This window comes from Nelumbo lutea, chromosome 8, assembly GCF_056320005.1.
Source record: "Nelumbo lutea isolate HS-2025 chromosome 8, American lotus-T2T, whole genome shotgun sequence".
In the NCBI taxonomy this organism is placed as follows: Eukaryota; Viridiplantae; Streptophyta; class Magnoliopsida; order Proteales; family Nelumbonaceae; genus Nelumbo; species Nelumbo lutea.
Window position 1 is genome coordinate 2,972,985 of NC_142691.1, and position 12,263 is coordinate 2,985,247.

A 12,263-nucleotide genomic window follows, 5' to 3' on the forward strand; every position below is an offset into this window, starting at 1 on the left:
ATTTTTTGGTTGCTGGAGGCTTCTATCTTGTACTTCATTATGTACATGTATTCATGCATTTGTACATGCATGCGCATCCATGTGTAAGTTGCAACATACCTACATGAAGGAAAAAAATGACATAATGCATACATGATGGAAAAATAACTAAGAAAGTGGGAAAATTAGATATGGTTTAGAGCTAGTTTAATTTTTAATTGATCATAAAGGGAACTTATCTGTTTTTGCATCTTTTGTACCTTATTGGATTAACTCAACTCAACTCAGCCTTAATCCCAACTTTTTAGTGTTGACTACATGAATCCTGTTGTGCTCTATCAAGAACCATGTTTTCTGTAATACATGTATGTTTTACTGAGCAATATGACCTAGAAATATTTATATTCTTAATCTGTGCATAAGTTGTTGGAACCATAACATTAGATATAAAACATAACATTAGAAATATTGTATATCTTCCATGCAAAATATTTGCATGAATACAGTAATGTCTTGACACAATCCAAGTATGATAGAAAGTATGCATCTTTGACCTGTTTTATAACTCTTTCTTGGCCGTGTTTGACCTTCTCTGTATACCTGGCTTTTACACCATTCTCTTTTAATAAAATTTTCAGTTATTCATTAGAAAACATATAGATTTGATAGCCTATGCTGTATCCCATATCATTCAAATTTTGGATACTTCTTTTCAAGAGTTGATTTGATAAACTATAATTCCCTCATCGTGTATACAAGTAACAAGGCTTTTTTTTTTTTTCCGTCTGTGTGTTTGTGTGAAAAGAAGGTAATTTTATTCCTGAAATAAAACATACAACAGGGGAGGCACCAGGACAAACCTCCCCAGAAAATACAACTTCAAGTGTCCCATAGACTAACTAAATCTAGAATAAAAAACATGTTCTGATTACTAAACTCAGGCAGGACCAATAGCCAAGAAGCTAACCTAGCAACAATAGAATGGATCGACATCTCAGGACTTTTAAATTGATTTCTCAAGACTCTCTTATTCCTTTCTGACCAAATGGCACTGATCACTGCTGCTGGAATAGACCTCCAAATGTGCCTCTTTTAGATATGCCCAGAAAATACCAGCTTTGTAACAGTGCCTGTATTGATCCTGGCATCACCCAGCAAATACCCACTGTTTGTAAGAAATGTGACCATATTCTCCAGGCAACTGTGCAATGAATGCATAGATGATCAATGGATTCTTCCTCATGCCCACAGATCCCGCAGCTCAGGTCTTCTAAGTATATTCTTCATCTTACTAGGTTTCTTCTTGTTAGACATATCCCCAAAGCTGAAGCCCAAACTAAGAAATTGACTTTGGAGGGAGATAAAGGGATTCAAACTTGATTAGATGGAAAACCTGAATCTGTTCTCTTTCTTAAACCATCTGCAAAGGATTTAACCAAAAACTTCCCATCATCCCTCCATTTCCAGGTCCATTGATCACTTGACTGAGGATCAATACAGGCACTGTTACAAGTTTAACTTGTCTTGTTACCAAAAAAAAATTCAACTTGTCTACATGTTGGATACTTTCTGAGGGAAGACTTATGGAACACATGTACATGTCTATGTATATATGAAATGCAGGTACATTTTGAGGTGATTTATATTACCGTTCTGGAGATGGTGTGATTGTTAAGGCCCTATATACTGTTTATTTATGCAGTTTCCAGGGTTCACCTTGTGAAGGTAGGAACTTTAGGAGTGAAGGGGATCAAGAGGACATTGAAGAGGCTTCTTCCTCTGGCCAGGAAGATTCAAGTGATCACAATGAGATTCTTGAGTGGGCAAAGGTTTGATGTTTAATTGTTTCCATCAGTCTTGTCAGACTTGGACTGGTCATAGAACTGTTTTGGTTACTGATTTTGGGTTGAGCAGTTCAACTGTCTGGTCTGACTGACCATTCGGCATGCTCAAATAAAAAATGCAAAAAAAAAAAGGGTTCTAGATGATCTTTTAAAGCCATTTAATCACTCAAGCTACAAATATTAAAGGTTACAATACCTAATTGGCAAGTACATTTTGGGTATGCTTGAGCTTGACCAAGTCAACATTAAGAAGCCGGTAACCAAAACTGTTTTGACTGGCGATTCCTGGTTCAAGTGGTCCAACCATCCACTCCAGTTCAAGTCTGATAACACTGGTTTCCATGCATTGCTGTGTCTTGAAAGCTGCTAAGGTGCAGCACTTGTTGTACCTTTAAATCCTGATAAATTTCTTTTTTTTTTGAAAAAGATAAATTTATTTGTTTCATTTTCAGGCAAATAATCATGGGTCCTTGCAAATAATATGTGAATATTATGGCTTATGCTGCCCTGCTAGAGGCACAACACTTACATTCCGCCCTCTGGATCACCTGCATCCTTTGGAATTTCACAGACCTTGTGAAACAGTTCTGCACATTGCCAGCTCAATTATTGATTTAAGATCTTGCAGCACAAGCTTGGAATTAGCAGAGGTAGATTGCAAATGACAACTATCTAGGATGGATTTTCTAACTCATGTTTCAAAACATGTTCTGTTGATGTTAGTTGATTTCATTTCACATTGTTTCTCTTTTCTGTTTTCTCTGTTTGTTCCAATTGAAAGATATCTCTAGTATCTTAACAATCTTAGATTTATCAGGCACACACTGCACTTTTGGCAGAAGAGGAAGCAACTGCTTTATCCGTCTGGACTGTTGCATGTGCATGTGGCTCCTTGCGGCTTGAAAATGTGAGTTTGTGCATCAAAAAGAATGTTTCTATTTCTAAATGATGGGAGTAGCTTATTTCCTTCCTTCATGTTCAGGCCTTTATTTCTGTTGGTTTGTTTTTTATCTGTGAAATCAGTTTACCAACCATATCCTAGAAGACAGCCTGAATTCCCAAACAAGGACATTTATTGAGTTATTTTTTCAATTGCCAAGACGTTTATTGAGTTATTATCTGATAGAATAATAACTATGAATTCATTTCTTTATGTTACCTCTGGCTAGAAAGGTGGAAATATTTTCATTGGAATTGTTTGTAGCTGATAACCAAGCATTAAATAGACTTGCTGCTCTCCTTATGACCTCATTTCTTGGGATGATTTGTTGTAAAAATTCTTGAATTTCCTTCCCTCCATAATTTCCAAATTATAGCTTCCAGAACTTCTGTCCAAACTGACATTCCTTCTTATTGAGGCCACTAAGAATGATCTTTCCAGAGCTTCCCTAGCAGATCTTGCTAAGATCAAACTAGCGTTCAATACATAAAGAAAGCCCAGATCTTCAAGCTGAAAGGACAATGGATGAAGAGATGGTTGGTAGATTCCCAGTTGCAGTCACAAACATGCAAAAAGAGGATGGAACATCCAGACCACTTTTTTTCAATAAAAAAAAAATCCTGACTTCTTTTTATGAAATTCTCCTTCAGAAGATTTTTTTTTTCAAGACCACTGTCCAGATTGTGAAGGAAAATTTTGATGGTTCCACCAGATTCCAAGCAGTTCTTATAGGGACGAGAGTGCTGCTTGGTTAAGCAACCTACTTGTGCAAGACTTGACAGAGGGAATGCCCTACTTTTCCACTTCAAAACCCTTCTGATCACATTAATTGAGACATGGGCTGTGACTTGAAGTAACTCCAGTAGTGCTGTCACCTCCTTGAGCTCTCAGTCATTAAGATTCCTCCAAAAAATAGATACACATATCACCTTATTCTCAATAATTTTATAATTAGTTTTCAGTCTAGAAATTTGGATAATGCTCTTCAAATGGGTCTTACGTAGCCAATTTTCTAGCTGAAGGTGGGTTTTAGAATTAAGGACATTGAAGTAAAATGTACATGGGTAAAGAGAAGTGCAAATTCCTTTACAGATAGGTTAGATCGGCAAGGAGTGAATAGGGATTCAGTTTTCTGGGCTCATTTGTAACTGCTTTTTTCTTTCTTTTTGGCTGCCTTTTGGCATCCTTGGGGAGTTAAGATAGACTAGCTCCCCTCCCATGTAATTTAAAATTTTCTTTTAATGAAAAGTTCCTGTTATTGATAAAAAAAATGTTACCCTTTGAAAAAAAAAAGATGGGAAACATGTTGGGAATGTTTGGAAATGTCATATGGACATATTATACAAATTTTAGATATGGTAGAAACATTGTTAAATATGCAAAAAATAGAATGCTATTTTATGTAATGATAAAAGATGCATTGGTTGACCTTTTATTATTATTGTCTTGTTCAAAATCATCAAACAAAGCTAAAAAACTAAGATTAAAAGGTAAAATAATATGCTTTGATGTTTTGTAAATTTCAAGAGTCAAAACAACATGATAGAGTGAGTTTAAGAAAAATCTAAACTCATGGAAAGTGCCATTGGTTCTAATAGAGCAACTATATAATTAATATACAACAAAATATGTAATGGAAAGTGGTAATCATGTCCATCAGATGGATCAGACGGGCAATGACTCCTGCTCAGAATTATCTAAAATATTGTTGCCAACTTATGTTGTAATACTATCTCTTGTACTCCATAAAGCACTAGTTGTTTTCATTGGGGAATATGTTGATTGTAGTAATATTTTGTGTTGGTATCCGTGGGAAATGAAAATATGTAATGGAAATATTAGGATATGTACTTTTTTAAACCATGCACTGGTCATACTATAATTAGGGCTAACTATGTTGTATGCACAAGAGTATTGGGCAATTAAAAATAGTATGTCTAAAAATGAGTGTGGTGAAAATGTGAATGCTTAGATGGACAAGTAGTTAAATTAGAAAGGACGGGTTTAGAGATTAAATAATACAAAAGAACCTAGGAGTGGCTCCAATAGGTGATAACATGAGAGAAAGTAGATTGAGATGGTATGGTCATTTGCGTAGACGACCATATACAACAACTGTTTTTTTTTTGATGAATGAAGATAATTTATTAATTCAGAAAAAAAGGCAACACAGGAAACCCAAGAAGAGGCATGAGCTCTTACCTCTTCAAAAAGTATTACATCAAATTAAAAACAGAAATAGCCAGTAGTAAAGTTACAGAGCAGCCCAAAATAAATGTTCCCTTGAAGCCCTCTGCTTATCTAACCATATACAACAACTGTTAGAAAAAGTTATTTGTTGCAAGATGAAAAAGCTAGAAGAGTTGGGGGCAGACCGAAAAGGACTTGGGTGGAAGTAATAAGAAATGATTTGAGTGCGCATAGTTTAACGATGGATATGGTACTGAATAGAACAGAATGGTGAAATAGGATTCATGTAGCCAACCCCATATTATGATGATGTTATCTTATGGGGGCTTCTGACACTGGCCAAAAAGTTAAATGAAATGGCATATCACATTGTAGGGAAGTGGACAATGGAGGAGGAGATGTGCCACCTCTTCCTCATTAATGTTTCAAATGGAACAGACATTCAATTTAAGTGGGTTGGAAGGTGTGCAAATGGTTTAACTGACTCCCTAGATAAACAAGGGACTACGAGGCAACATCTGTTTTGGGCATCCATATAATTTGGAATAGTAAAGTGGGACTGAGACTCTGATTAAAAAGTTGTAGCAATCATTTATTCATTCCAAATTTTAATAAAACTAACTTTCTACTGATAAAAAAATAGAACAGACATTATGGATATCCCTCCCTTCAGTCCGTAGTCTCTGGTAAGGATTTTATCCAAGATAGTCCACATGGAAAAAACACACCTTGATGGGAGATCGGGTCCTCAAATCCCTCTTGATGGGAATGAGACCTCCCTCACCTCCTAAGAGAGAGATATAAAGATTTGATCCAGTTCCAATGTTTTAAAAAGCATGCCTAGGCTCATAGCAATTAGAAAACAGGGCTAAGTCCTCATTATTATTTTTTGTCTTATATGGTGGCATCACTCTAAATATTTTGATGCTTAATAGAAATTATAAAACAGGGCTGAGCTCTTCACACGTTTCATGCCCTTTGTATGTGGGATACCATTTACTGCAGGGAGAGGCGGCAATGTAGCTGGAAAAGATTCCATTTATTGAACTCTCATTAATGACCGTACACCCATTTTATTGCTAGTATATACATTAGATGCTGAACTTTGAAGCTTGAAACCTGTCTCTCTAATATGAATATCCGGAAGATCTATTATCTATCAAAAAAAGAAAAAATATCTGAAAGTTCTATATGAAAGCTTCATTGGCTATGTATAGTGATTCTCTTTGCATATTTCAGGTGTTAACAATGTTTGCTGGGGCACTTTTGGAGAAGCAAATTGTGGTCGTTTGCTCTAATTTGGTAGCCATCATTACTCGTAGTACAAATTGGTTTCTTAGAAATAGAAATTGCTTACAACACTTGTTTTTTTTTTAACAAGATTTATATTTTTTCCAGCTCACTGTGTCTAGAATTTTATAATAAATTTGCTATCATATGGAGTCTAATGCATTTGATTTACAGGGTATTCTGTCATCTATAGTTTTGTCAATTATTCCACTAATTCGTCCGTACCAGTGGCAGAGCCTTTTGATGCCAGTATGTACCCTCCCAATTTGGAGAATCTGGATTTGTGAATTTTAGTATTCGCTTCACCTTTGAATTGTTCTTTGATGTTTAGCTTGTTTGAATTTTAATATTCAATGGATCATTGTATGACCTGCTAGGTTTTGCCAAATGACATGCTGGATTTTTTGGATGCGCCTGTCCCTTATGTGGTGAGTTTCCAAAGTATCACACCTTTGTTATCAACTTCTGTGAACTGTATGATATCCAGTATAGTTAAAATTGTTGCATAGGGTATAGGTAATTTTATAGGCGTTTTGGGCACATTGCCTGGGAAACCATTCAGACAGGCAGTATGAATACAAACATTTAAGTGGGTAAAAATAAGTAATTTCAATCCTGTTATGTATTGATATAAGGGTGCAACTTATTTTGGCTCAACTTGAATGCATGAAAAAAAGTGACATGTCTTTATCTCTTTGTGCATATGTTCTCTTCCATTGATTAAAGGATGTTATTCAAAAATGTTGTCAGTTTTTTTTTTTTCCAGAAAACAAGGTGTAAGTTCTCACTTAATCATTTACTATAGAAGTTGTATATATATATTTATTTATTTATTTATTGTTTGTTGCCTAGGCTATGGGTAGTTGTCACTCAGGCATTAACTAGCATTGCCAGGTCAAAACACCTTGACATTGCCTGGTTGCATTAACTACACTTAAGAATTAAGATATCTACAATATTTGATCATTTGTCATAGTTGTTGGTGACTTGGTGTATTTTTTTTGATAAATTTGGTGACTTGGTGTATTATTTGCAAGAAATTGTATATATATATATATATATATATATTTCAAGCTCTTAATCTTTAAGATGATCTGACAAAGGGTAACTCTTCAAAAAACTACAAGTATGAACTGTAGAAAATGTGTACCTTTAAATATTCTAGAATGCATTTTTTTTGTCTTTAACTAACCAGTGGAAAAAGCATCTATGACAATTTTGACAAGAAGCAATTTATCACTTCACATTGTTGAATACTTGAAGTTCCTTATGACCACACAGTAGAAATATGTCTGAAAAAGTAGGGCACCTTTTGTATGTTCGTTCAATTCTGTATCTGATTCTTTGGTTACATAAGCCATTTTTTAATTTTTTTTTGTAGGTTGGTGTGAAGAACAAAACTGCTGAAGTTCAAACAAAGTTGGCAAATGTCATACTGGTTGATGCCAATAAGAATCAGGTCTGCATCTATTCCCCCCTCCCCCCAAGTGGTGCATCTCTACCGATTTTTGAGCATAACTAAATGTGATTATTTCTTTAGCACTCTTTTATTTATCCTCTTCAATTTGTTTTGGACTAAGGCCATTTTGACAATTCTTGAAATAATTTCGATTTCATTTTATAATATTGTTCTATTCTTATTTATTTTGAAAGTTGATGAGGCTTTTGAATATCTTCTTTGTCCTTCCTCTAACAAATCCAATTCTGAAGCATAAATCCCTGATTGCCTTAATTATGTTAGGGCTCTAAAACATCATCAACAACAACAACAACAACAATATATATATACACATACACACACACACACACACACACACACACACACACACACTCACCATCAACCTCATCACCATTGTCTGGATTAATGGAGCACCATGTGCATGTGCTCCACTATTCCAGTGGCAGGGGTGTGCGCTTAATTGTCCAAGGTCATTTCCTGAGGATATCAGCAGCTTTATGCCTAAAAGGAAAAATGAAGAGGAAAAGGCCCTATATTTCCCTTGCAGTCTTATGCTGGTCACCACACCCTATTCTTCAACAGTTCATCTTTCCATTTCCAAAGCACCACCCACCCGTCCTTCAAAACATCCAACAACCAACCTGCACTGATGGACAAAATGGCAACTTCCCTCCTTGTCACAACCCTCAACTTGCCAGTTTCCACAAAAAGGCATCTTTGAGTACACCTAAAGGGGCATCTCCCTTCCTTTGGCCAAACTGCCACTTTACCATTTTATTATAGGAAGAACATTTGTGAACAGCCACCCTATTCCTTACTGGATCTCCCATCTGAAACTCTTGTAGTGCTAGCTCCCCTGTAACTGCCCTTCTTTCTTTCCAAGTTGTGTTTTTACAATGGAATCTACTATCTCTCCTCCTTAAAATCTTCCACTTTCATATCTACTATCTCATTCTTGTTATTGCTTGTGGTGATTGAGAGAGAGAGAGAGAGAGAGAGAGAGAGAGAGAGGTACGAACGATAGAAAGAAAAGCAAAACGTAGTACCGGCAGCCACCAGTCTTCTATTTATATTAATCTTTATAAAAAAGACAAAATTACAAGTATGCCCCTGGCGGCATATCCTAGGATAAGAACAATAAGAAAAAAAAGGAAGAAAGGACTAGTAGCTGAAACTGTCCCACTAACATCAGTAACAAGGAACACTTAAGCCTTACAACACTCCCCCTCAAGTTGGGCTGAAGATGTCTATCATGCCCAGCTTGTCACATAGCTCATTGTGCCGCGAATACGGAAGTCCTTTTGTGAGGACATCAGCAAGTTGTTCCTTAGAGTTGACACAAGGGATACAAATTTCCCTTTTCTCCAGTTTCTCTCTTATGAAGTGCTTATCCACCTCAATATGCTTAGTCCTCTCATGTAGGACCGGGTTGCTTGCGATGTTTATTGCAGCCTTGTCACAGTAAAGAGACATAGGATTATGAACTGCAACTCCAAGCTCACCTAGGAGGTTCTTTAGCCAAATAACTTCAGCCACCCCATGTGCCATAGCTCTATATTCAACTTCTGCACTTGATCTTGCTACCACACTTTGCTTCTTGCTCTTCCAGGTCAGTAGATTTCCTCCCACAAATGTGCAATACCCACTAGTGGACTTTCTATCATCCCCGGCTCCTTCCCAATCAACATCTGTAAAGACTTCCACTTTTAGGTGATTATGTTTACTGAATAGTAGGCCTGTTCCTGGATGTTTCTTCAGGTATCTAAGGACTTTCTCTGCTGCTTCCATGTGTGGCTTCTTAGGAGAATGCATAAACTGGCTCAGAACTCCAACTGAATAGGCAATATCTGGATGGGTCATGGATAGATAAATCAGCTTTCCCACTAACCTTTGGAACTGCTTTACATCTTTCAGAGGTTCACCAATACAGTCACCTAGTTTGTGGTCTACATCCATAGGAGTGTCTGCCGGCCTTGCACCTAATTTACTTGTATTCCGTAATAGATCAAGGGTGTATTTCCTTTGAGAGACAAAGATACCCCTTTTTGAACAGGCAACTTCGATCCCAAGGAAATACTTTAGGAGTCCTAGATATTTCACTTCAAATTTGGAAGCAAGGAATTGTTTCAATTTCTGTATCTCTGAACTCCAACTCCCTGTAGTGATGATATTGTCTACATACACTATCAATACAACAACCTGCTCCTGACATCTCTTCACAAAAAGTGTATGATTAGACTGGCACTGTTGGAACCCCATCTCTTGAACTGCCATGTGAAACTTATCGAACCAGGCTCTAGGAGACTGTTTTAAGCCGTAGAGAGATTTCCGTAGCTTGCACACCTTGTTTTAACTTCCCTTGGTAGAGAATCCAGGAGGTTGAACTATGTATACCTCTTCTTCCAAGTCACCATTCAGGAAGGCATTCTTTATGTCCAATTGATCCAATTTCCAGTCAAAGTTAGCAGCTAAGGATAGGAGAACCCTAATTGAGTTCATCTTAGCAATCGGAGCTAAAGTCTCATCATAGTCAACTCCATATACCTGTGTGTACCCTTTGGTTACTAGTCTTGCTTTGTACCTTTCAACTGTTCCATCTGCCTTGTGCTTAACTGTGAACACCCATTTGCACCCCACGGGTTCTTTCCCCTCTAGAGAATCCACCAATTCCCAAGTCTGATTTTTGTGGAGGGCATCAATCTCCTCCTTCATGGCATCTATCCATTTAGGGTATTTTAAGGCTTTTGCAATATTCTTGGGAACAGGGATGCAGTCAACTGCCGATAGGAAGGCTCGGTACGAGGGAGAGATGTGGTCATAGGAAACAAAGTGGGTAATGGGGTGTTTGGTAGTGCAAGACCTGACTCCCTTTCGTTGAGCAATAGGGATGTCTAGGTCGTCCACAATGGGAGTAGGGTTGGGGGTTGGACTTACCTCCTGGGATTCTGATGATGTCAGTTGCTCAGTGTTTGGCTGCTCCACATTTCTATCACACTGCTGATCCCTCCGACGAGTACGTTGGAAGACATGGAAGGGAGTGTGGTCCGGAATAGAAGGAAGAGACACCTAAGGAGGAGGGAAGAACGGCTCGGACAAAGAAGGACACATCCATAGACAAAATATTTACGACTAATCGGGTCAAAACGCCGATACCCCTTTTGAGAGGATGGGTACCCCAGGAAGACACAAAGAATGGACCGAGGGTCTAACTTACCTCTGGATGGAGACAAATCATGGACAAAGACCCGACAACTAAAGACTCTCATGGGGATGGAAAATAAAGGTGATTGAGGGTACAGTAACTGATGAGGGGCCATGTAATTCAATACTCTAGAGGGCATGCGGTTGATGACATACACAGCTGTAAGTATAGCATCCACCCAAAACCTTTTTTGGACATTCATGTGTAACATCATCCCGCGGGCTACCTCAAGGAGGTGTCTGTTTTTTCTTTCTGCAACCCTATTTTGCTGTATTTCAACATGGAAGTATTCCTTCGCATTATTGGATTGGAAGATCTGTATTTCAACATGGAACTATGTAAACACCATCCTGCTGTGTTGTGGGTTGGGGTGTTCCCCGGTGAGGTCAGTTCATGACTTGCCATTGAATATTACAACTAACCAGTCCAAATGCCACCTAACAGCACAGCTGCCACAACTGGAATGTGGCAACTCAGGGTTTACTCCCAGAATGTGAGCAACAGACTATTGAATATTGCTGAGAGCACAAGAACTACTGCTGAATATTACAACTAACCAGTCCAAATGCCACCTAACAGCACAGCTGCCACAACTGGAATGTGGCAACTCAGGGTTTACTGTCAGTCTGAATGTGGTTCCCCCACTCTAACCATCCAATTATTCAAACTAGTAATCATATAATCAAGGCATAAGCCCTACACACCATTGGATAAAGAATACTGAGATAAACTGAAACAAAACCACACCTGTTCAGCACTAGATCAGAACCTGCTAGGGTTTCATTGCACCATCAACACTCTCCTTCGATTAGGGTTTCAGAAGACCAACACCATCCCACGGCCCGACACAGCTGGGGTTTTTCAGTACCTGTCGCTTGGGGCCACTAGGGTTTCAGCAGAAGTACAGCTGCAGGATTTACTAGGGTTTCTGCAAGCACAGCCGCCAGAGAAGATTGAAAACACAAGCCGCCGCTAGGGTTTCTGTAAGTGCAGCTGCCAGAGAGAACTGAGACCAGCTGCCGCCAGAGAGAACTGAGACTAGTAGCCACGTCCAATCCTCTTTAGAAAGGCTGATGCTAGGATTGTAGGTCTTCTCCAGCCCAGAAATTCCGCTTTGATACCATGTTGTTGCTTGTGGTGAGAGAGAGAGAGAGAGAGAGAGAGAGAGAGGTACGGATGATAGAAAGAAAAGCAAAACTCAGTACTAGCAGCCGCCAGTCTTCTCTTTATATTAATCTTTATAAAAAAGACAAAATTACAAGTATGCCCCTGGCGGCATATCCTAGGATAAGAACAATAAGAAAAAAAAGGAAGAAAGGACTACTAGCTGAAACTGTTCCACTAACATCAGTTACAAGG

The 12,263-nt window shown here is 38.1% G+C and overlaps 1 protein-coding gene across 11 annotated transcripts in view; it reads left to right on the plus strand.

Moving 5' to 3' along the window:
• Window positions 1-12,263, plus strand: part of LOC148842195 (DENN (AEX-3) domain-containing protein) — a 53,507-nt gene that overhangs the window by 21,082 nt on the left and 20,162 nt on the right. For 6 of the 11 annotated variants that reach the window (XM_088957982.1, XM_088957981.1, XM_088957975.1 and 3 more), the window contains exons 9-15: window positions 1,682-1,808; window positions 2,276-2,473; window positions 2,641-2,730; window positions 6,193-6,255; window positions 6,418-6,492; window positions 6,621-6,671; window positions 7,625-7,702. In XM_088957982.1, coding sequence (XP_088814108.1) covers window positions 1,682-1,808; window positions 2,276-2,473; window positions 2,641-2,730; window positions 6,193-6,255; window positions 6,418-6,492; window positions 6,621-6,671; window positions 7,625-7,702 — 682 coding nt within the window. Of the gene's footprint in view, window positions 1-1,681; window positions 1,809-2,275; window positions 2,474-2,631; window positions 2,731-6,192; window positions 6,256-6,417; window positions 6,493-6,620; window positions 6,672-7,624; window positions 7,703-12,263 lie in introns of all 11 variants that reach the window. The other 5 variants (XM_088957980.1, XM_088957979.1, XM_088957973.1 and 2 more) reach the window with 1 other exon arrangement.